This window comes from Lissotriton vulgaris, chromosome 9 (assembly GCF_964263255.1).
Source record: "Lissotriton vulgaris chromosome 9, aLisVul1.2, whole genome shotgun sequence".
Classification (NCBI taxonomy): domain Eukaryota; kingdom Metazoa; phylum Chordata; class Amphibia; order Caudata; family Salamandridae; genus Lissotriton; species Lissotriton vulgaris.
The window spans coordinates 35278355-35304588 of record NC_141697.1 but is presented as its reverse complement, the minus strand read 5'-3'; the positions used below and the strand labels follow the sequence as shown (position 1 = coordinate 35304588).

General features: G+C 47.4%; 1 protein-coding gene across 1 annotated transcript in view; it reads right to left on the bottom strand.

Annotated features, from left to right (window-relative positions):
- PRKD1 (protein kinase D1) overlaps positions 1-26234 on the bottom strand; it is a 929258-nt gene that overhangs the window by 620624 nt on the left and 282400 nt on the right. The window contains exon 2 of the mRNA XM_086936991.1: positions 4870-5008. Within this exon, the coding sequence (XP_086793117.1) occupies positions 4870-5008 (139 nt within the window). The remainder of the gene's footprint in view (positions 1-4869; positions 5009-26234) is intronic.

The following is a 26234-nucleotide window of genomic DNA, read 5'->3' as shown; positions in this document are numbered from 1 at the left end:
CTCAGTTGTGTGTGTGTATGTAGCTGGAGAGAGAGAGAGAGAGAGAGAGAGAGAAAGAGAGAGAGAGAGAGAGAGAGAGAGAGAGAGCCAGGACAAATAACACTGGGGAACAGGCACCATCTGGCCTCTATAGAGACACCAGTGAAGACTCTGTAGTAAAGAAATACAACCCTTTGAGGCTAGGGGTTCTGGGAGAGTATGAGGAAGAAGAAGGGCAATAAGGTCTGTACAGGATTGATGAAGTGCATAGAATGCACTGGAAGCGCTAATCAAGGGACACAGCGAGAAAGAATGAAGGAAAGGAATCACAAGGTGCCTTAGGGACAAGGGCAGCTGGGGTATAAAGAAGAAAAGAGAGGTAGGGAATGGGGAGGGTGAGAAAATGGACGAAGGGAATACAAAGCAGATGGCATAAAAAGAGCAGAGAAAGGGAGAGAAATACTGCACAGGAGATAGGAAAAGCATAGTGGAATGATTTTGACGTGATGGGACAGAAAAAGTTGGAGATAAAGTGATAGAGAATAGAAAGAAACAGGCTGGGATGAGAATGAAGAAAAGATAGGATGCTCAGAAATAATGGATTGGAAGAGATAGAAAACAAAAGGTAGGAAGGGGGTGTGAAATAGAAGGAGCAGTGGATGCACTTTTGGCGAAACCGAACGAAGAGTGGGCCCGATGTTGTATATCATGACAGGAGTCTGCATCAGGAAACTCACCAAAATAGGGCAAATTTCCCCTGCATACTGATGGCAGGGACCCTGCAGTGGATAGACCACCACCTATGATACACTGCAGGCAGACTAAGTCCAACTGTTAACTCCACCACCAAGGGTTTCTTATAACGGCACTATTGGTACCAATAAGTAGCAATAGCCCCTGCAACCCCTTCAGTATGGCAGGTGGCTGGCCTGAGAGATCTTGAGTGGGCAGAGAAAGGGGGGGCCCCATCCATGTACTTTTCAGGGGGGCCCCCTCAAGTTTCATTACGCCTCTGGAAAGCAGCCTGGGCGAACACAAACTGTAGGGCAGGGGTCTTCAAACTATGGGGCGCAACCCGCAGGGGGGCCGTGGAGCGATGCAAAGGGGGTCGCGCCTTCACAGTGTCACTTCTGCCCTGGCCTCCAGGGCTTCAGCCCCCCTCCTCCCCCATCCTGTGGCTCAGCCCGGGCTGCTACAGTGCAGCTTGCGCTCCAGGCTCCTGTGTCTGGAGTCTTATCTCCGCCCGAGTTTTTCACAGGTCTTTAAAGACCATTAGCATATTTACATGCCTTTGTTAACTGATTACCAAAGCTTAGTTTGGTTCCAGTACCCCCTGGGCCCCCATTCTGCCAATTCCTTACATTTGTATTTTTACACTTACTGCTGTAGTGTGAGAATGCATTTAATGAAAAGAAATATAAAGTTGGGTTGCCAAAAGAAACATGCCTGCTATGTGTTGTTTAAAGATCCTGCAGAGACCTGCTCTTGACACTAAATTGAGTTATAAATAAAAAAAGTATGTATTAATTAGTTATGTGACTTTTCTGTCTTTATTATCTTTAATTATTAGTCATGGATCATTGAGGCATCCCTATACCACAAAATAAAAGTGCTTTCTATTTATATTTGCTGTTCTAAGTATTCACAGATAAGTGCAAAAAATACAGCTGTAGGTGACTGCTTATTTCTGGGCCATCAAAATAATGAGCTGGTAACCCTAATCATTAGACTGGAAGTTTGTTGCAGGATCAGCACATTATTTATTTCTTCCACCCTCGAACCCTGATTAATGCCATTATAGTAATAGTTTAACTTATATCTGAAACCCTACGCTTCAAGTTTCTGGGAATGCACCCTGCTTTCAAACTACTCACTTCTCATTCTCACCTTCACTTTCACGTTCACCCTGCACTCCCAGCGATCACAATGCACTCGCACTGATCACCATGCACTCATAGCGATCACAATGCACTCACACTGACCACAATGCACTCACACTGATCACCATGCACTCACACTATTCACCCGCTCACCCTGCACTCACACTGATCACCATGCACTCACACTGATCACCATGCACTGACACTGATCACCATGCACTCACACTGATCACCATGCATTCACACTGATCACCATGCACTCACAACATTCACCCGCTCACCCTGCTCTCACTCTGCACTAAAAATACGCTTGCATTTTTCAATCTGTACCTCACCCTGCAGTCACACGAGCACACTTCTCACCCTGCACTCATGTGACACTCCACTCACCTGTCCCCCCCTTACTGTTCAATCTGTAGCTCACTCAAACAAGGCCATCACTAACCATGCACTAATTCGTCCCACTCTGCACTTACAGCCGAACCCAAATTCTTATGGTCACCTCACTCACCCTGCAGTCACTCCTTTTACCCTACTCTCACACTGTTGCATTGCTCACCATGCAGTCACATGGGCACTCTTGTCACCCACACAGTGCAGAAGGTTAAAGTGCCTGGTACAAAGAAGATGTACCATGCACATCACAGAACTGAGTGTGAGTAAACTATGAGTAGCGCTATAAAAAAAATGAAATGTTTGTCAGACAGGTGCTATAGAGAGATGAGGTGTATTGTTGGTGAGTGGTAGTGAGGGAATTCATGGAGAAGGTGGAAAGACTGTTGCACTGTGTGCAACCAGTGCTTGGACAAGCCTAGTGGATCCCCTGCTTCTGCCTATTATTTACATTTGTAGTGCGCTGCTGTTACCAAAAGGTGTCCTGGGGCTAATACCCATCTGCCTGCAATGTGAGAGAGGGATCCGGGGTTGGGAGAGGAGCGAAGAGAGGGATGGAAGGAAGGGGGTGAGAGGAAAGGGGCATGGGTAAACTGCTTAACTCTGCACAAGACCGCCACGGTTTGAATGCACCCTTGCTGCTCCCGGCCATGGCCAGGTCCAGGTGAGCTTCTAACGTGGCAGCGTGTATTCCTGCGGATTGGGAGGCCCTTCACAGAGGTTGACTAGACATCTTTCTGTTGTTAATTGCTGTATTTTGGTTATAAACTGGTACTGATGGGGTGAAATCTTTCCTCAGTATTACTGTGTTTAAAAAAATTCTAAATAATAAAGCAATGCTACCCCAAAATACGCAGCATCACAGAACATTATTTACATTTTCTACTCACACAGTTTAGTCAAGCCTGTCGCATAATTTGGTCCTCACCTTCCTCATAACCTAGAGGTTTAGAAATTTTTGTCAGGAGGGGGTCCTTACGCTTGAAAATGTTGACAGGGGGGTCTCGGCATCCAAAAGTTTGAAGACCACTGCTGTAGGGGATGCAGCTGTGTGTACGCGAGCTGTAGAAAAAGGAGCCTGACCATAAACAAGCCGTAGGAGAAGCACGCTGTACATATATGAAATGGGACAAAAAAGGAGCCTGCCCTCCACCCACCTGATGGCAGCATGTTCTAAGGAAGTGACCTCACTGCGTTCAAGTGCAGGAAGCCCTGAGTCACTCCGACTGCGCACTTATGTTGTCCACTTGAAAATGGCGGAAGGAGGTCACGCGCCCTGGGTGCAGCTGCCTCGGCTCCTTCAGGAGCCCATTGAAGACAAGCGCGTCATGGGCAGCAAAGTGGACCTCATTATTTGCAGCTGAGCTTCTCTCCTGAGAGCTCAAGGGATATTTCTGGTGCATTATTACAGCCCTGCTGGAGGCGGCCACTCTGGGCTCCTCTAACATGGCTGGAACAAGCACTTGAGAATAGGGTATCTTTCGTGCTGTGACGTGGAGTGCGTGCACCTGCCGGGATATACAAGTGCTAATTAAGAATGGCAATCAAGTGACAGTCTGCTGTCAGTAAACACAGCTTTCACTGGTGTTTTCAGGCACAAATGAAATCTCACTCCAGACACTGAACTGCCTACATGGGAGCCTGGGTCAAAGATTACTGGTGGAGCCCAGGTCGCGTGACCCAATTTAGAATGGGATGAATGTAGATGGGACAATATTTTAGTAAATTATGTTTAGGACATAAAATGTATGTTTCTGTATGTGATATTCTGACATAAACCTGAAGCAACGGTATAAAGTCGTTTAAAACAGATCTTGTGACTTATTAATATTATTATTTAACGTTTAATGGATGATTACATATGTATGCATAGGAAGGGCAGTAAAGCACTACCGGCTACTGCAAATGAGAGGAAGAGAAGGCATACTGACAAATACTTTTCAACCGTGTCACGAGTAATTTTTCTCAGCAAGACCATACTTTGCGCAAAAAAAAGACCATGGGCCAAAAACAGTTTTTGCATTTGGTGAAGTCTGAAAGCTTAGCATGCTTTCCGTAACTTCATATGCAGGACTTATGTGATATCATGCCAGTGTACCAAACATTTGACACTGGTCGAGTTTTCAGGTCTTCAGTAAAGCTGAACACATCAGCTGAGACCAGCTGTGATGAGGTTGTTTTTAGATAGATGGGCCGCAGGGTTCGGACTGACCCAGAATCCTTCTGAGAGCCCCAACAGAAGCAGACAGTACACATCTCATCGTCCATGACTCATCAATAGTGCCAAGAGGCTGTCTACAAACCAGATGGTGCATTGTACAATGCCACAGTCAGTAATACATAGCATATTCAATGTTACTCAATCAACACCCTCACACTCCCTGTCAACAATAACTTTTTCTTTCTTGCTCATCTCTCGTAGTCTTTTACCTTCTCCTGCACTTTCAATGGGGATTTTACATGGAACTGCTGCTGTATTGCAATATTTTGTCCACAGCAATTGTGTACAACATGAGATAGAAGCAAGTTTGAAACTTCAGTGCTTCCATGTGCTTAGAAACAATCTCTCCCCAAGTGAAGCACTCTGCAAGCTCAATGAGTCGACTGTTAGCCATACCTGATAACACAACTTCAATGAGGTCGCCGTCCACAATGTCGCTGGCCGACTTCACAAGCTGCAGGATATTCTCGGAGCTGGAGTCATGGCGAAAAAGAAGGATCTTGTCGTATATGCCGTAGAAGCCGCACTCTGGAAACTGCGAATACAGGAGAGACAAAAACAGGGAAGGCATTGTTAGGGATGGCGCACACTGCCTCAGCATTCATACTCAAATTTAAAAGTGTCAAAAGGGCATACAAATTTGGATGCTTCTTATATTAAATAAATGCACTAATCATTTTCAATCAATCTAATGATTTGTTATCTGCAATTCATAAACTCACATACGAGTTCCACGCATAAAATGTCTCAAAATGTTTTTGTAGATGTATATTTATCAAAACAAATGGATGCCAAAGAGGTCTAAATATGGCACTTTGACAATTGGCAGCATGAATAAAGGATGTACAGTCCCACCCATTTGCTGGGAATAGCTTCAGCTTTATGGTCACCATTTATTCAAAGAATTGCAACGCTGATTTTGGGGTGGCAGGAATGCTGAATCAGCAGAGAGGGTTGCATACCTGAGGGGTCCTGGTACGGACGCCTTGTCCCGAGTAATAAACCAGCCATTTGGGTATATAATAAAGGAACCAGCACCCCGCCCCCGCACCCGGCATAAGAAGACGGTCATTCATGTATATATTAAAGGTAGTGGGGTTTAGGCCCCTCCCCCAGAGTAATAAGACAGCCATTAGTTAATATATTAAAGGCAATAGGATTCAGGGTCCCCCCTGTGGAAAACAACAGACAGTAATTCATGAATATATTAAAGATACAGGAGTTTAGGCCCCTACCCAGACTTATAAGGCAGTCATTCATGTATATATTAAAGGCAGCAGTATTCATGGTCCCTCCCGGGGGTAAAAAGACAGTCATTCATGTATATATTAAAGGTAGTTGTGTGGTTCCTAAGAACACATAGGATCTGCGGGTTTGTTGGACAACATAACCCAAGGGATTGGTGTCTAGACTGATTCCGGACACCCCAGCAGGATATGTCAGCCTATAGACCAGCAAGCTCACAGTGCCACTATAAGCCCCTGAACCCTACCAAGGAACTAATCGTTTCTGGGAACCATTGAACATGACAACCCTTGACCCTTCAGGGATCGTGGAAACAGAACAGCACTTTTGACTCAATCAATCAAGCTCACTTAGTCTCAGAGAGATACACAGAATAAAACTTGGGGACATTTTCAATAAGTATTTATTAAGCCAGCGTCGTTCTAGTATAAAACATTTTTGCTGTGACAATTAATAGACAGAAGCAAATGTAAGAGATTACAAGCACCGACAGAGTAAACAGTAGATAAATGTCTATGAGGGTGCTAAGCAACGAAATTATGCAGGCATATATATATATAAACAATAATCTTACCAACTCCTACTATGCGTAACCTACCTAAATGTACTTAGCATGTATGTGGGAGTGAAGCCAAGAATCTCCTAGGAAAGAGCCAACCCCATTATCTGATGAGAGAGAATGAAGGACCATGTCTTGGTAACAAGTTGGACACCCCGCAAAGGTGCGTGTTGAAGCCTCAGCGTGTAGGGGTGTCGGTTTCAGTGTCAGTGTGAAAGCGTCCCCTCTATTTACCTAGTGAAGGTGCGGTTCTTTTATACCAAAATGGTAGCCTCAGGGGTTCCACCACCATCAATATGTTGTGAATACGATTATGTACATGAGTCTGAATCAATAATTGTAACTATACAAAGTAGCCCTGTCGCCCTAGGATGAAGATAGTGATGACGTTTGTCTCTTCAGACTAGCCCTCAAATCCTGTCTCTTCAGTCTACGCCTCAGATCCGGCCTCTTCAGTCTACACCTCAGATCCTGTCTCTTCAGTCTACGCCTCGGGTCCTGTCTCTTCAGTCTACGCCTCAGATCTTGTCTCTTCAGTCTACGCCTCAGATCCTGTCTCTTCAGTCTACGCCTCAGATCCTGTCTCTTCAGTCTACGCCTCGGGTCCTGTCTCTTCAGTCTACGCCTCAGATCTTGTCTCTTCAGTCTACGCCTCAGATCCTGTCTCTTCAGTCTACGCCTCAGATCCTGTCTCTTCAGTCTACGCCTCAGATCCTGTCTCTTCAGTCTACGCCTCAGATCCTGTCTCTTCAGACTATGCTGGATCACCTATATCTAAGCCTACCCTTCACATCCCACCTCTTCATACTAGGCCTGAGATCCCGTCTTTTAAGCCTGGACCTTAAATACCTTAAGGCATATTTACAAGCCCCTTGCAACAACTTTATGCCGCTGTCGCGTCACTTCTGTGACGCAGCGGCATTGTAAACAATGCACCACGTTGCAACTTATTTACAACGTGACGTATCTAGGGAGATGCCTCATGTGTAAAGCCCTGCGCTACATTATACCTGCGTCAGGTATGATGTATGCAGGGTGGGCGTTCCGGGGTAAGAAAGCCTCATAAAAGTGACACATTGAAATCTACAAGATTTAACGGAGTCACTTTTACAATGCCATTGCGTCAAAACCTTATGGATTCTTCACGCAGGCGTAAGGAGGGACGCAGCACAATAGAAAGAGGCCTTCCAAAGCCTTGCTGGAGTTGCATTGTGCTTGCAACACAACTCAAGCAATGCGTTGCCTTTACGCCAATAGATGCGTCACGCATCTATCAATTCTTGCGCCATGGTGCGCCGCATTGTAAATTTAACGCATCCATGGTGGCGCAAGTTTTGTTTTGCGTGATGCAAATTAACTGGCGCATCTCTGCTGATATGCAGAGACGCACCAGTTCTTGTAAGTCTGCCCCCATCTTTGTACGCTAGGCCCCAGATACCTTCTTTTTACACTAGGCCTCAGAGCCGGGATCTCTGGGCATCAGATACCGCCTCTTCAAACTAAGTCTTAGATTCCGTCTCTTTAGACTACACCTCAGATCCCATTTGAAAATAATTTAAATAATGCCTTTCACCTGATTGGTTGGAGGGTCTTTCTTGACTCTCAAAATCCGAATAAAAACTGAGCCCCCAGATCCAGTCCCTTGAATGGCTTGACGTTGGCCATGAGCCTGCTTGTGATGTTTGTGTGAATAAAGCTTGCCCCCTCACCTGCTGGGGTCAAGGCGAAAGAGACAAGGACTGGACCCACAAATCCTCATAAGGGCTGAATGGAAAAGCCTGGCACCGCCTGGACACAGAAGCAACCCACAGAAGACTGTCCACTTGGGACCACTGCACTAGGACCTCCGCTGACCTCTGCCTCAGGGATGCGGCTCACACCGCAGGAGGAGTGTCGACAAGGACCGCATGACGAGTACAGGAGGACCACCAGTCCATCCATCCACCCATCCAAGCACTCATTCTTTAACCTATCCATTCAACCACCCAAGCACTTACTTTTTCCACCATAAGTGCAGCCATTCATCCATTCTTAGATACCTCGCTTAGATAACTCGCTCCACACTCTAAAGTCTAAAGGGGGTAAAACCCTCACCAACCTAGCCATTAAAGCCTGGAACAGCATGCCTAGACATCTCAGATTTCAGACGCTTGAGAAGCCCTTCAGGAAACTCCTTAAAACCTGGATTTTCAATCTTCCTGATGACTGGACAAAAGTGGCCATCTAGTCCCCCTCTTCTATCCCTCTGCAACTTTGTTCAAGGATTGATAGCGCCATGATGCTCCTTCCGGAGCGAACGCCGCGCTCTATAAATACCCCTCCAAATACCCCCCTCCAAATACTCAGTCACCCATTGATTCATGCACTCATTCATTCATCCAAGTGTTTTTTTTGTTTATAAATCTTTTTATTGTTTAAAGCAAAAAATAAACAGACATATTTGGTGCCATACATACATCCAATAATGACAGGGTGAATTGGTACAGAAAAACAGGATAGTCGTGGAGCAGCAAAGATATTCGAGAGGCTTGCACTATTAAGCACAAAATAAAATTTGCATCAGTATAACCGATTAACGTTTAGTTGCGGATCCTCAAACCCTTCCCACCCATAAAATCAAAACAGCAGGAGAATTATGGCAACCAGATACTAGAGATTAAGGATCAACGTCAGGATATTTCGCCAAAATTACGAGTAAAGGAAAGACTGAGAAAAAATTGAAAAAGAGAAAAAAACATATGGGCGATAACAGAAAGAAAACAATAAACCCATCCCCCCACCCTGCACCCCTGCAAATGGCTATCGCCTAACCCCCAGTAGCAGCGTGCCAGTCGCCCCAACTAACTAAGTTCTAAAAGAAGAAATCTACCAAAGTAGAGAAGAGAAGTGGAGGAGGGCATATTCGTACAGGCTCCCGGTACCCCCTCCCCCCCACCAGAACCAAGGACCCCAAATTGAAGTCAAGAAATCAATCGGACAGCAAATATGTATCTTGACAAGGGAATCTTCAAACACCGCCCAGCCTTACTATAGCATAAATTTAGCAAATCCCGTGCCCATCGATACTTGAGTTAAACCCAGTTTTTTGATCTCATCCTTGCCCCTTCCGATCAGACACATGAGTCCCCTCCTGATAAACCACCTCTTCCGCAAGACAGTCCGAGTGCGAGGAAACTATAATAGAACTCAATGCAAGACAAGGTAGTAGAACGAAAGTGCCGTGAACATCGTCAGGTCCTCATCAAAAGTTTCTGGAGTGGGAACATCAATTAGTCCTTCCATAGTCGGCAACGATCGTAGGCTTAACAATCCATTGGTGGCATTGAACTTGTGTTCATCTTCCAAAACACTGGTCAAAGGCTCCGATACCTCACACAATGGCGGGTCTACTTCCTTCATCAGAGAGGCCATATTGGGTGTCTCTGTTGTCGCTGTTTCTTGTAATGGAGTAGGGTCGGTCCGATTCGTAACATCTCAACCAAGCGCTCCATCGTCATCTGAATGCGGTCTTCAACGTACACACGAAGTGACCCAATGGGCGCCAACACAGTCCGCAACGACGGATCACTCACAGTCTGTTCAACCATTCTTGGATCGGTATCGATCATGATCGCGTCCCCCAGCGGCTCGATCGCTCAGAGGGGAACGGGCAGATAAGAAACGGTCGACTGCAGAGGGAGACTTATATATTGTTTTGATGTTATCCTGGGGCTGCCACCGCAGTCGGAGAACCAAATCCAGCGAACACCAGCAGGCCAGTTACCGAGTCACCGTCTACAACTGCTAGCGTTGGGCTGCCACCCCTCCTCCGACCCTCACCAAGGTAGCCAACCGTCATCCGCATGCATCCGAAAAAGCGAAAGGGAAATTTTCTTTTTCCACTCCGGTAGACCGGACCCAATCACACCACCACAGCCGATGTTTTTAAACTGAAACCCGGATGGGTCAGTACTCGAGACCCCGACTTCCGGGCAGATCTAGGCCGCAAACTTCCAAACGACATATCTTCGTCAGACGAGCATGTAGAGATCTCGGGATAGCACCATGAATCTCACGGCAGGTACATACAAATTGCGGCTGGGCGCAAAGACAGGGTAAATGACAGGATATTCGGGCGGGAGGCCGAGGTCGGCGGAGCCGGGAGCCTACGCGGCCATTTTGGTTGCTAGCGTGGCTCCTCCTCCCATTCATCCAAGTATTGACTCGCGCTCGCATCAACTCCCTCACTAGTCCAGACACACAAACTTCCCAGTAAATGGAGCAGCACCCTCACATACAAAAGTAGACATATGGGGCTATCTCTTCTTGTTTAAAAGTATATATGAGCATTGCAACGTAATCTGACACAATTAAAGCACATAAAAATATTCTGCAGAATGTTTGATCCATAAATATGTTACAAGATATACCCTGAACTGTGGATTTAGCTGAGAGGGAAGGATAGGAGCTCTTTGACATATATTTTTGAGTATCAAAGCGCCACACAAAGGTTTGGCTGCCTCTAGTTGCCGCCAGGCTGAAAGGAATGCCCTAAATTTGGTATGCACCCTTTTCCTAAACTCTTCCTAATTTTAGGGATGGGGTGACAGAGGCAGTCCTGGTGACTTGTCCACAATCAGACAGTTTGGGCTTATTAAGGAAGCTGGTGTTAGAATTTTAGGGCCTCATGTCGAATTTTGCTGGTGTCTTTTCTGTCTGCCACTGTGACAGCACTACACTGTTAGCTGCCAGGGCACATGCTAAGGTCAGCAGATATGTGGGCACTGACAACATACCGTTGATTTTGGGGGGGCATTTTTGGATCCCACTGTTGGAATGAAAATGTCACCCTCCAACAATGGCGCTGGCAGCTTTACTGCTGGAGGTCCTGCCCCAGAGTGGCTCCTCCAACGGTGAAGAGAGCCTCTTTTCCAGGGAGAGTCCACCACCAAGTAGTAGATTTGCCAGCGTGCTAGAGACATTGTAAACACCATTACTGACTGTAAACCCCCTTCTCTGTTGTGGTCTTTCACAGGGGTAACTGTGCCAACAAGCAATGCAAAGCCAATAAGTCTCGCCTTTGAGACCGATTGATTTTGTCAATGGATTTCAACCCTGCTCTACGTTATCCCCATGATGCGATCGGCCACATCATTTTGAAGGTGGTTGCATCATCATGCTTGTGCCAACAACATGATGCATCCAGCTTTTTAGGTCTCGCCTAGGCAGCACATGTGCTGTCTCTTTCCAGACATGCTGTATCTACAATGTGGGCTTCAAGCACCTTCTATCTTTTCTATTCATTCCTGTCACTGGCATTTCTAAATGCCGGCTTTTGTTTGGTGAATATCCTTAATTAGTCCCGCCTTTTGGTGTTTTTGACCCTTCCAGTAGACAGACCCTGTTATATGTGGTCTTACTCTTTTTTTATTTATGTTCCTTTGTGGGCACTAGTTTTTGGGTGGGTTTGCCTCAGCTTCTGCATCAGTATTGCACCCGCTTCACGGACGCCACGCTTCCTGTTTCAGACGACATATACATTTTCCAACCAGTAGCGTGTGTTTGCGTGTGTAAACAAACGTTCTTTTGTTTTATCAGCGCGGCGCCCACTTCCCAGATTCTGCTCTTCGTGTTTCACAACTGATTGGGATTCCAGTCCAACGGCAAGAGCGGTATACCATAAATTACTCCCCATACGGTCCTGATGGCATTTTATGATAAGGGCAGTGGGCCCCCACTCTGCTTCGCTGCCCACGACTGCATGCTTGGAAGGTTTCTAAAACATTCTACTGAAAGAATTTGTTTGTATTCATAACAGACTCTTATGGTTCCACTGTAGTTCCCAAAAAGGTGAGCAGCAGAGTGGGCCCCCGGTGGCTTTAGGCAGAGGATGGGAGTGGAGCCGTACGCTATTGTCATGGTAACAAAGCAGTGCCTTCGCTGCTGCTGGAGTTGAGGGGGGACATGTGCTATGGCAAGATGGCTGTCTGGAGTCTGGAGGATGCTGTGTGAGCGCATGTCCAAGCGTCAGCCCGAGAGTAATTGACTTGCCCCTGCCACTGTGATCATATGCTCCGACTGTGTAAGCACAGCATGCTCAGCTGTGTCAGGGGCAGTCACGGGCCCGCCTGTGTGTGCTGACTTGCCTCTAACTTTGTGTTGGTGCAGCATGTTCTATGGATACCGCTTTTTGTACATTGGCAGCTGCTCTTCACGCGCTAAACGTAAAGCCTTACCTTGGCACTGACTCTATTTGGTAGGTCAGACGCACAATTTATATTGATGGTATCTGAAGCGCAATGTGCCTTTGTGACAGATTCGGAGACGGTGGCAGATTGTGTCATACAGAGCCTATGTCTGCCGTCTGAGACACTATGACTGAGTAGAGCTCCTGCCCATTGCTTCCTCAGCCAGAGCCCATGGCCGCCTACTCCTGCTAAATTTAGCTCTGCAACGGCAAATCCACTGGATCGTAATGAAGATTTGGCTGTAGGAGACGTGCTGGAGTTCCAGCCGTTGGTGATTTTATTATGCACACCTATTTGTATGTATTTCACAACCGCATTGCATGGACGTTTCCAGGGTTGGATTGGGATTAAGAATTGGTGCAAGCTCAAACCAGTGGACCACATTTGCATATTGTCTTTCCGCAAAATACAGCTTCGGCGAAATTTTATAAAAAGGGGAGGTAAAAAAATAAATCCATGGATTAGTTTACACTGGTGAAACACACCTAAAAACAAGTGAGGCCACTTTCTGCTCAGGCCCCCTGCCCCCGCTAGGTACGCATACATTAATGGGCCTGCCCAGCGAGTGAAAAGGAGTGACACCTCTGCCCGGCGATAAATGGGAGGTAATGGACACTCATCTGCCTCCAGAAAGGCCACCCAGGAACCCACTGAACAATGCAGAAACCACCCAACTCGGCCCTCCCCAGGCTGCTGAAAGAAGCAGCCCACAGCTGGAACTGGACACCGGCCCCTCGGGCAGTGCCCGAGTGCCCGCGTTAGCAATCCAACCCTGCACATTTTATACAAGAAAACCAGCCAGTGGTTACATTGATACTTTTGGTCGCCAGCTGATTTTCATACACGTGAAAGTAGCATGGCGGTTTCACTGCCTTAAATTGACCATTTGCCCTTCCATAATCGCGGTACAAAAGGGGGTGGTGATGGACGGAGCATCTGAACCAATCAAACACTCACACCAAGTCAAAAGATCTGCATAAAGCCATGTCTGAACTGGGGTGGCAGAGTGGGCTAAAGAACGGTGATGGATTAAACCCAGATCTTTTGACTGGGTGTGAGTGTTTGATTGGTTCAGATGCTCCGTCCATTACCACCCCCTTTTGTACCGCTTTTGGCCGCCATAAATGTGGCAGGGTATGCTCAAACAAGAGTCCCTTGCTCACTTTGCCCCTGGATTCAAGCAAGGCGGGCTGAAGACGGCTGGAATGCCAGAAACCGGTCCTCGGAAGCTTGTTTCCGGTCCAGGGAAGACATGGCTTGGCAGTTCGGGCTGGACTGTTCCCATGAAGCACAGGGTCAGACTGATTTGCACATAGCCATGTCTGAACTGGGGTGGCAGAGTGGGCTAAAGAACGGTGATGGATTGGGCCCAGATCTTTTGACTGGGTGTGAGTGTTTGATTGGTTCAGATGCATCGTCCATCACCACCCCCTTTTGTACCGCTTTTTCGCCATAAGTTGGCAGGGTATGCTCAGACGTGAGTTCCTTGCTCACTTTGCCACTGGATTCAAGCAAGCCGGGCTGAAGACGGCTGAAATGCCAGAAACCGGTCCTCTGAAGCTTATTTCCGGTCCAGGGAAGGCATGGCTTGGCAGTTCAGGCTGGTGGTTCCCATGTCATTAGGGCATGGCTCCCCATGCATTCAGTACCTTTGTTGTGCTGCACGGCCCTGGTTGTCTTTGCCTCGCTCCCTGGCACTGCATTGTGCCAATAGGGCATGGCTCCCCATGCAGTCTGTGCCTTTGTTGTGCTGCACGGCCCTGGTTGTCTTTGCCTCGCTCCCTGGCACTGCATTTTGTCATTAGGGCATGGCTCCCCATGCAGTCTGTGCCTTTGTTGTGCTGCATGGCCCTGGTTGTTTTTGCCTCGCTCCCTGGCACTGCATTGTGTCATTAGGGCATGGCTCCCCATGCAGTCTGTGCCTTTGTTGTGCTGCGGGCCCTGGATGTCTTTGCCTCTCTCCCTGGCACTGCCCTGTGCCATTAGGGCATGGCTCCCCATGCAGTCTGTGCCTTTGTTGTGCTGCACGACCCTGGTTGTCTTTGCCCCGCTCCCCGCTCCCTGGCACTGCATTGTGTCATTAGGGCATGGCTCCCCATGCAGTCTGTGCCTTTGTTGTGCTGCACGGCTCTGGTTGTCTTTGCCCCGCTCCCTGGCACTGCATTGTGCCAATAGGGCATGGCTCCCCATGCAGTCTGTGCCTTTGTTGTGCTGCATGGCCCTGGTTGTCTTTGCCTCGCTCCCTGGCACTGCATTGTGTCATTAGGGCATGGCTCCCCATGCAGTCTGTGCCTTTGTTGTGCTGCGGGGCCCTGGATGTCTTTGCCTCTCTCCCTGGCACTGCCCTGTGCCATTAGGGCATGGCTCCCCATGCAGTCTGGGCCTTTGTTGTGCTGCATGGCCCTGGTTTCTTTGCCCCGCTCCCTGGCACTGAATTGTGTCATTAGGGCATGGCTCCCCATGCATTCAGTACCTTTGTTGTGCTTCAGGGCTCTGGTTGTTTGTGCCGCGCTCCCTGGTGCTGCACTGTGTAATTAGCGGTACAAAAGGGGGTGGTGATGGACGGAGCATCTGAATCAATCAAACACTCACACCCAGTCAAAAGATCTGGGCCCAATCCATCACCGTTCTTTAGCCCACTCTGCCACCCCAGTTCAGACATGGCTATGTGCAAATCAGTCTGACCCTGTGCTTCATGGGAACAGTCCAGCCCGAACTGCCAAGCCATGTCTTCCCTGGACCGGAAACAAGCTTCCGAGGACCGGTTTCTGGCATTCCAGCCGTCTTCAGCCGGCTTGCTTGAATCCAGTGGCAAAGTGAGCAAGGGACTCACGTCTGAGCCTACCCTGCCACAATTATGGCGGCTAAAAGCGGTACAAGGCAGGCACACCATCTGGAAATATCTCAGTACTGCGTGCACCTCAGCGCCCCTTCTCCATTATTTGGACACGCTGCCCTCTCTGCTCTCTTTTGTCATGAAAGAACAGAACACTTTACCTTCTGACGTCACTGCCGATCCATCCCACAGTCTCTCGCCTGCGAGGCCTTCACCACGAGTGCGAGGCCCTTTGTGGATCGGGCCCACAGAGCGTGCCGGCTGCGTGTCTAAAGTAGTGGGAACTCCGAATTTCTCATCCGTCTCCCGCCCTTCTCTGTTGCACTGCGCCTCCCTTACCCTCTGTGGATACCTCTTGAACCCCTCTCACCTTAGGTTTTGCTTTCGTGCATGGCATTCCGGAAATTCCTTCCGTATATGTACTCAAATGCGGGTCTTTCTGTCCAAGAGAACACGCTCCTCTCTCTCCCAGGCAGAGCTGTGATTCGGCCAAGTTTCCACTGTGAGTTTGTTTTCAATGCTGCCTCGGACTGCACACGGCGAGCCTCGCAGGCTGCCAAAAATGAATAAAGGCTCCGCGTCCTTCACCAGTCACAAGTTTCTTGTTTCTGGTCCAAAACTATGCATATGAATTAAGTGGTTGTTTTTGATTTTTTTTTCATTACAGCCGTTTTTACTGAAAACACTTTACACAGCAAAGCAAAAGGCGATACAGAGCAGAGCATGGAAAGAGAAAGACAATCAATACATTCAGAGATTAGAATCAATGACACTGGGAGAACTCGAGGCGCGGACTTTCAGCTATTCCTCAGACTTGGAGAGGGCTGAATGACTTACATTGTGGACGGGATATTCATCCCTCGGCCTGGGTGCGAAGAGGGCCAAGAAACGAGAGAGGGGTGAGGAACATGGGGCTTTTCAAGACCATAAAAGAAATGAAGGGGGGGAGGATTGGGCGGGAGCATGTAATGAAACTAGAGAAAGGAAGTAAGGTGGAGACATAAAGAGAACACCTTTGAGCACGAGACTCATAATAATGCACATTTTATAGGGCGCATGGCTACTCCTGTGAGGAGTGTCCCAGCGCTGAGCAGTCAGAAACAAGCTGAGGGCGCCTAAAAAAGACAAGTCTCAAGGTTTTTGCGAAACAGAGGCTCTGACGGGGATTGCCCCAGCCGCAGCGGAAGAAGGTGAAACATGAATTGAAGAAACGCAGGCAGGAAAACGGAGCCTGGTGCTGTGACGCGATGGTAAACCCTTCTCTGTTCTGGGGTCCAAGGCATGGAACCAGCGCCCCCCACCCCCCGGCCATTGGGTTTCATTGACTCAGAAGCTCTATTTAGAAGACACTTGAAGCCCTGGGGGTCTTCAGAGCGGCAGCTAGGTTCAGAGACACTGCACTACCCAATTTAGTCATTTTGTGTCTGAAAGCACACTTATTGCCCACATCAAGCGACCAGCTGCCACTTGGTCACAAATAAAGTGCGGTTTAGACAACAAGATGACAGGCAATACAATATATACCTTGATTTTACAATGTTCAATAACAGATCTTTCGCTGGTTTTTCGAGTGCGAAAAAGATTCTTTATTCATTTGAAAAGTGGGTACAGCCAACGCGTTTCGCCCTAGATAGGACTTCTTCAGGGCAAAATCTCAGTAAGCACTGTCCAAGTTTCTGGTGGGAAACGCCAGCATCAAACTAAACCAGTTCCGTCCCCAGGAATAAGGATCATGTAGTACATGGAGTATTGTATTCCGGTGCCCTTAATAAATACGTTCAGTTATAGAAAAAACGATATATTGTTTAGCGGCCCATGCGTTTCCGGATTCCTATGTTATTTCCTGAGAGGCAAAGTGACCTCAACTGTATATCTGAACGTATTTATTAAGGACACTAGAGTACAATATTCTGTATTTGTACATGCACTCATAGACAAAAACACACACACACACTCTCTCTCTCGTCTCTGCTTAAAACTTGGATAGTTTGAAAACATTTGTGTTTTAACAATCCGCACTCCTTTCTCTTTCCACTGCCTCTTAAGCCCTCCTTGGGTCCTGCTTCTCATAATGGGGAGATTTATGTTGCACTTGCGCCGCCATTGCGTCACTTCTGTGACGCAGTGGCGGCGTAAACCCTGAGCCACATTGCGACATACTTACATCGTGACACATCTATGGAGATGCGTCACGGTGTAAGGCCCTGCGCCACATGAAACCTGCGTCAGGTTTCATGTGGGCGTTTCCACGCAGGGGGAAGTTCCGTCGCAGGAACGCCCCTGAAAAGTGACTCCGTGAAATCTACAAGATTTTACTGAGTCACTTTACCAACGCTGATGCGTCAAAACCCTGCGCCTGCTTGAAGCAGGCGTAAGGCTTGATGCACCATGTTAGAGATAGGGCAAGTTGGAATAGTGCTGGAGTTGCGTGCCGCACGCAACACAACTTCAGCACTGCACCAACTTCACGCTCTAGATACCACACGCATTTGTTTATTCCTGCGCAATGGTGCGCCGCATTGTAAATGCGGCGCATCATGGGTGGCGCAAGGATAAACTTGCGTGCAGTATCTTTCCTGGCGCATCTTTGCTGATTTGCAGAGATGCGTCAGGCAACATAAATCTGCCCCAATGTATTTTAACAAGATACACAAGTGTGACTGTTGGAATTCTGAAGCTTACACCCCCAATACTACTGACCAAGCTACGCCCCTGATATCAGATATTGTGTTATGGGCACTTTATCATCATTTCTTTCGTCCGGTAGCTCTTCCGGTTCACGGCTGGTTTGTATTCCATTCACGTGAGTTTCTTCCAGCAACGCCTTCTCAGCACTCGAGTGTTCTGGCAACTCGAGCTGTTTCCTGAAGTCGCTTCTCAGCGCTATAGGATCCCTGTCGTGAAAGCTTCATCCATATATGCATTCTCTGTGGCTTTGTGTTGCCAGGAGGTATCAGCTTACTCCAGCCCTCCCTTTCAGAGCTAGCAAACTCTTCAGAGTCTTGTCAGTGTTCGGGGCATGCTCAGTGCGACCCTTCTCCTGGGAGGCCTTGTCTGCACCGTGAGGAGCCAGCGAGGGTGCCAGGCGCACCCCCAGCAGTGGCTTCTCAGCGCCAGAAGACATGTTTGTAAACTATTACTATTCTGAAAACTGTTTTGCACAACTTCTCTCTCTTTTTTTCTCTATTTTACTTCAGACTCTATAATTTTCCTTTTTTGTTAGATGTGTTTGTTTATAAGTGAGAACAACATAATTTGGTGCAAACAAGCACCTTTAATAATGAAAAGAAAACATCAGAGGGAGGTAACATGACACAGCACAGCACAGCACATGACACAGCACATTATGCGCACATATTGTGCTGTGTAATGTTAACCTTCGATCCTCTAACCTCGCACTAGCCGAATCCCCGCGAATCTGGAAATGTGTCAAGAACCGCGGACTTTGCATGGCTGCACCCACCGCAACGCCCATGGAACGCCTCCCTGGTACAGAGTAAACCCATTCAGTGATTTGCGTTGCGTTGCCGTACTCCATATCTAGCAAGCCATTCAAAGCCGCGCAACGCGACTGTGCGTGGACTCATACATCTGCCTTCGAGACTCGCGTCACGCATGTACCACCTTGTGTGGTGTAAATGTGATGCAAGCCTCTCGTGAATATGCCACTTAGTTACTGTGTTTTAAATGCGTTATACTTCATTGTGTAGTGACAATAGGATTTACGTAGATGTGTATAAATTACGCCACATGAACGTTTATGATCATAGTTTGATTGATTTACAAATATTTAAGACATACGCCTGTACTTCCACAAATTCCTGCACATTGCATTTAGGTGGACTGGCCTAGACCTTCATGGACACATAAGGACTAACCAAGCAGTGGTAAAGCCAATAGGTCTAGTCTATGCAAGAGCTATTGGCTTTGCCAATGTGTTTTTGACATGTTTTACACCAGCGTGGCTGCTGTCCAGTGTGGCTAACAGTTAGTGGCATAGCGAGTGACTTAGAGTGTCTTAGAGTGAAATGGCAAAGAGTGGAGTAGAGTGTAGTTGAGTGGAGTGGCAGTGAGTGTCGTGTATTCAAGTGGCAAAGAGTGGAGTCACGTAGAGAGACGTACAGTGGAGTGGCACAGAGCGGAGTGGACTGGTGTAGAGTGCGTTGGTGTAGGGTGTTACAGAGTGGAGTGCTGCAGATTACAGTGGCATAGAATGAGTGACACAGAGTGCAGTGGGGTAGAGTGCAGTTGAGTAGAGTGCATTGGCATAGCATGCAGTAGTGCTCAGTGGAATGGAGTAGAGTGTAGTGTTGCAGAGTAGAGTGTCGTAGAGTGCTGTGGTGTAGAATTTAGTGGCAGAGAGTGCTGTGGAGTAGAGTAGAGTTGCGTGGAGTGGAGTGGACTGATGTAGAGTGCATTGGTGTAGAGTGTTGCAGAGTATAGTGATGTAGAGTGCAGTGGCATAGAATTCAGTGGCGTACAATGCAGCACAGTAGAATCCAGTGGCATAGATTAGGGTGGTGCATAATAGAGTACAGTAGTGCAGAGTGTAGTGTTACAGAGTAGAGTGACATAGAGTGCAGTGGCATAGAGTACAGTGGCCGAGAGTGCAGTGGCATAGAGTAGGGCATACCGGCATGTTGCATAGTGCTGTGGCGTAGAGTGGAGTGATGCCCAGTTAAGTAGTCTAGAGTGCAGTGATGCAAAGTAGAGTGTCATAGAGTGCAGTGGTGTAAAGTAGAATGGTGTAGAGTCCAGTGGTGAAGAGTACAGTGATGCAGAGTAGAGTGCAGTGTTGTAGGGTAGAGTGCAGTTGTGTTGAGTGCAGTGGCATAGAGTGGCGTGGAACAGAGCAGAGTAAGGTTGTGTACAGTGCAGTGGCGCAGAGTAGATTGTTTCAGAGTTGAGTGAAGTGGCATAGAGTGGAGTGGCGCAGGGTAGAGTGCAGTGGCATAGAATGGAGTGGCATAGAGTGTAAAGTCATAGAGTTCGGTGGTGCAGAGTAAATTAGTGTGGCGTACAGTAGATTGGGGTAGAATGCAGGGCCATAGAATTGAGTGTTACAAAGTAAAGGGCATTTGAGTAGAGTGTATTGGCATAGAGTTAACTGGCATAGAGTACATCGGCATAGAGTGTCATTTTGCAGAGTGGCGTAAAGTAGAGTGGCATAAAGTAGAGTGGTGTAGAGTGGCATAGAGCGTATTGGCATAGAATGGAGTGGTACAGAGTTGGTAAAGATTCTTATAGTGAAGTGTCGTAGAGTGCAGTGGCATAAAGTGGAGTAGTACAGAGTAGGGTAGAGAAGCTCAGAGAGAAGTGTCGCAGAGTGCAGTGGCATAGAGTGGAGTGGTGTAGAGTAGGGTAGAGAAGCTCAAAGTGAAGTGCTGTAGAGTGCAGTGGCACAGTGTGGAGTGGTGTAGAGTAGGGTAGAGAAGCTTAGAGTGAAGTGTCGTTGAGTGCAGCGGCATAGAGTGGAGTGGTACAGAGTCGAGCAGAGAAGTCTAGAGTGAAGTGTAATAGAGTGCAGTGGCACAGAGTGGAGTGGTGCAGAGTAGGGTAGAGAAGCTTAGAGTGAAGTGCCATAGAGTGCAGCGGCATGGAGTGGAGTGGTACAGAGTAGGGTAGAGAAGCTTAGAGTGAAGTGCTGTAGAGTGCAGTGGCATAGTGTGGAGTGGTACAGAGTAGGGTAGAGAAGCTGAGATTGAAGTGTCTTAGAGTGCAGTGGCATAGAGTTGAGTGTTGCAGAGAGGGTAGAGAAGCTCAGAGTGAAGTGTCGTAGAGTGCAGTGGCATAGAGTGGAGTGGTACAGAGTAGGGTAGAGAAGCTCAGAGTGAAGTGCCGTACAGTGCAGTGGTATAGAGTGGAGAGGTACGGAGTAGGGTAGAGAAGCTTAGAGTGAAGTGCCGTAGAGGCAAGCGGCATGGAGTGGAGTGGTACAGAGTAGGGTAGAGAAGCTTAGAGTGAAGTGCTGTAGAGTGCAGCGGCATAGAGTGGAGTGGTGAAGAGTAGGGTAGAGAAGCTCAGAGTGATGTGTCGTAGAGTGCAGTGGCATAGAGTGGAGAGGTACGGAGTAGGATAGAGAAGCTTAGAGTGAAGTGCCTTTGTGGTACTGAAAATTCTGGACCCTGCTATTGTGTGGTACCGAAGCTCTGCACTCGTGTCATAAATATCATCGTACCATGACGATTTTGGTATTGGCAGACCGGTAATGATTGGGCTACTATACATAAACATTTGCGTCATGATCGAGTGACGAAATCACCCTGAAATCGTAGTTTTCGACTTGGACCCTCGGGTTCCATTTTGTGAGCGGCAGCCATTTTGTGATTGCCCTTACATAGTCAATTGACTAAGGCCGAATTCGATCTGAAAGGACACGTACACCTCTGCTGACTCCTCTGTGACCTGGGCGAGCTGACTCCACTGCCTCAAGCCAAACCTGTTCAGGCAGTTCCTTTCCCAGTGGCCGAATGAGATTAGTATCAAGGCACAACATGTCATAAACCATTCATCGCATACAAGCTATGTTTAATCTCACACACACCTGTCCCTGTTTCTTCTTTATTACCTGTTTTACATGGAGGAGGTGCCCGACTTTATTAGGGGTCTGTCGATATCTGATGAAAGTTCTGGGCCTTGCCGGGTAATCTATCATGAACTGGACAAACTGAAATGTGGGCTTGTCATCATGACTCTGCTTTTTCTTTATAGTAGAAATATTTGTATGACCAACTGTAAAAACGAGGAATTCTCGCCTGAAGCTCATTATTTAGTATAAAAAGAGAAGGCTGGTTCTGTAAAAACGAGCAGTCTCCTGAGAACCTACATGCTGTTGTACTTCTAGGATACCTGTTACTGGTTGCAGCCAATAAATACGATCTTTGACATCACCTAGAAGACTCTGTGTTTCTGTGGTCCGAAACAGGAAGGACTCGAGGTCTTTGGGTGTTCTCCCTGGCACCGCCGGGTCCATAAAAACCCAGTACCTCAGTTGGCGCCCAACTCGGGGCGGTATCAAGCGGTACCGGTCCAAGCCAGAGGTTCGTGAGGAGCTTCGTGTGAAAATTCCAGAGGACGGCCAGCCACTTCAGCGACCCCTGTATGTCGATGTGGTTCCGAAGGTCTTTGCTGCGAGGTTCCCCGCGTCCCGACGGCTACGAAGGACTGCTGCCCTGACTATCGCCCTGTTTTGGACCCTTGATGATTGGTAGAGCGAAACGATAGATGAGTCTTCTGGTGACGTCATCGATCATCGATACTTCAGTTAAGTATAAGTGGAGCGTCTCCTAGTCCTTAGTTTGGTTCTTAGTTTGGTATCCTTCGGGAACGCTTTGATTTGGAACTTGCAGTGCCAAAGCCGAAGGACTCGTGTATTCACGAGGCTATCGTATTCGATAATCCTTTGAAGTTTGAAGCTAGACTAGAGAGCGAAGATGCCTGGTCTTAGCAGATTTGGGAATTTGTTTTGTCTTGGTTGTAGTAGCGACTCCCGATTGGAGGACTCGTGTCCGGTTCCTCCGATTGGAACTCCAACATACGAGCTCTATGTGAAGCATGGTGTAGGCCCTATCACATATAACGAAGTATGGGTCCGATACACCAGAAACGATGGTGTTTTAAAATGGCCCCAATATGGTAGTTTCGACACAGAGATTTTAGATAATCTGGAGGTAAAACTTTTTAAGAAGAAATCCCGGCCGGCGATGTTTGACTCTTTTCGCCTATGGCGCAAAGAAGCAAAACAGAAAGAAATGAGATTAGCAAAGAAAAATAAACGAGGTATGACAATGGTACAAGCTGCCGTTGCGTTCAGGGATAACGAGGAAGAGCAAGAGAGTGAACAAACGCTTAGAAGTAGGAAGTTAGCGGTAGATAAATGCTATCCAGTATTGCCACGTAAAGGACGAGGATCAAAAGAAGAACTCGATAAAGATCCTTTAATGTCTCATTTACTGAGTTCACCACCTCCTTATGCGCAAAGCGCTACAGCACCACAGCAACCTTTGGTTGTCCAACCTCCTATTGTTGGACCACAGGTTCTACCACAAGCACCAGCTCCTCTTCAGCTGGTTCCTACTCCTCCGGCGCAGCCCTCTCAAGGGCCGCCGCCTTTGCTACCAACTCCATCTGTATTTCCTACGACTTCGCCTACTGCTCCAACTGCTTATCCTATTACTCCCTCTGCTACTGCCTCCATCTCTGCTTTACATCAGCCTGTCTTTTCTGGCGTATCTGCCTTTCCGTCAGTTTCTCCTTCTGTTCGACAGAGAGTGGCAAACACTGTCACTGGTCTATTCTCACCTTTCTTTGGGTCGCCTAATACGACCCCTAGCACAGAACGAAGGCAGTTGCGGAGTCAGCTGCCTGACTATCAAGAGAGAGAATTACTGAATAGGTTAGCGCGTAAATGGGTTGTCGATACTGCAAGATAAGATGAAGAGTCTATCATAGAAGTCTTCCGTCAATGGGAAGCATCGAAGCAGAGATATGTTTTTGAGCAAATGTGTGTACTTCTCCATGAAGACCTGGAGGGAAATGACTCAGAACATGACCTGTCTGAATTGTGCCGTGTGCGGTTCAAGTTCGCGGAGGGCATGATTGTAGGCACCGATGTTGAAAGAGCGGTTGCAACATTGTTGTCGTATAGGAGTAAGGGGAGCACTTCTCGATCACTATCTGAGCATGACGCACCAGGTAGGAAAAAGGCGCGACAATATCCCATGAGAGAGGTTCCCCCAGTTTGGAGGGAAGGTGACGCAAATGCTAATCCAGCCATTCCACCGCATTTTCAGCGTGTGTGGGTACATGTTCCTTGGAAGAGATCTGAGGTTTTGGCTCTCAAACAGACATTGCCTGACCCCCGTAAAAATCCTGCAGGGTATTATAAGGAGTTATCACAGACTGCAAGCTCCTGCATCATGAAGACATGTTGTTTGGAAATGTTGTTCCACAGCCTTTATGGGGAAAGATTCGCCATACAGATCATGATCAAGAATTAGGCGACACATGGGCAAATATTGCTGCTGCTGATGCTAGACAAGTTGGTGGTGCTAAGCCTGAGCCCTTAGTAGCAGAACTTCCTGGTAGGATTAGTACGTATATGAAGACCTTAATGCCCGAATTGCGTGTGAATTGGGACAAGGTGTATGCGTGCAAACAGAAGACAGATGAGACTGTGTCTGACTTTTTCACGTGGTTCGAGGAGACTTTTATCGATCATAGTGGTCAGGATATGGCTACGGAGGGTGGCCAGAGATTGTTTGTTGACAAATTTGTACATAATTTACTTCCTGAACTATGTAATAAATTGAAGGATTCTGAGAGTGCTTTGGCTGTTTCCACGTCAGCACAGATTTTAGCTACGGCCCAGTACTATGAAAATAGGCGCAAAGATGAGCTAGAGAAAGTGCATAAAAAGACTAAGGAATTGAAAACTAAAGTCCTTCTGCAGCAAGCCTATCCACCTCGTAATAATAGTCAGCGCGACTATCAGCAACCCCAGCAGTATTCGAGAAACTCGCAAAGAAACGAGTCTTCTCAACCACGTTCACCGTATGGACCGAATCAGTGTGCGTATTGCAAGGAAGAGGGTCATTTCAAGAGTAGTTGTCCGGTTTTGTTACAGCGTACGAATGGTGCTTCTGGTGCGAGAGGTCGAGGCGTTCAACAAGCTCCTAGAGGTAGGGGCTGTGAAAATTACCCCCAGAACGCTCGTTCCTTTCCGCCTCAGAATTCTATGAATAGTTTTGACCAGCAGAATAACGCGTTTGCTAGGACGACTCAGTACTATGCTGATGACTACTATGCAGAAAACGAGAATATGGAAGGTAACGATTGCTAGGACAGCCATGGACAAAGAGAGGGAGTTGTTTCAGTTCCAGTAGATCAGAATGGACCCAATGTTGAGGTGATTACATCAGGTGTGTTAGAGCCTTTTCTGTTGGATACTGGTGCTACAAAGAGTTCTATTATGCACTCAAAACTCCCTGGCGCACCTTTGTCTGGCGAAATGAATGTTTCAGTAGGTTTTTCTGGCGCCCCGGTTAGGAACCCGATCTCTAGTCCTATGTCCCTTTCTGTTGGGCCATGTGAATTAGAAGCACCCCTCATTCTTACAACCGGTTGTGGTGAAAACTTGTTGGGATTAGATCTGTTGAAAAGATTATATGCAACTTTGTACTGTTCTCCTTCGGGAGTACAACTTACACTGGGTAAGAAAGTGGTTTCTCCAATGTACCTGTCAAGGGAAAAGCTTCCAACAGAATTGTCTTCTCTTCCAGATATACTTTGGGCTACTGGCTCTAATGATGTGGGTCTCTTGGAAATAGCGCCATATGTCATAACATTGAAAGCCAATGTTAGAATGCCACGTATTCCCCAATATAAAATCTCAACCGAAGGCGAAAAGGCGTTGTTAGCAATCATTTATGATCTGATTGAGAAAGATGTCATTGAAGAGACAACAGGCAACATTTGTAATAGTCCTGTTCTGCCGATTTTAAAGCGTACTGATCCTTCCCAACCACCTGTTTATAGGTTCGTGATTGATCTTAGAGAAGTGAATAAGATTGTTGTGCCACAGTTTCCAGTTGTTCCTGATATAACTGCCCTATTGACTATGATTCCAGCTTCAGCCACTTGGTTCTCAGTGATTGACTTGAAGAATGCTTTCTTCAGCATCCTGATTGCCGAGGAGAGCAGAGATATTTTTGGCTTCAATTTAGGAGGCCGAAGTTTCCGCTTCAAACGCGCTCCTCAGGGCTACTGTGAAAGTCCATCAATATTCAGTCAGGCTTTGAAATCACAGCTTGATACGATTGTTTTACCTGACGGCGCTAGCCTTATTCAGTACGTCAATGATTTGCTAATAGCTGCAGATACTGAGGATATTTGT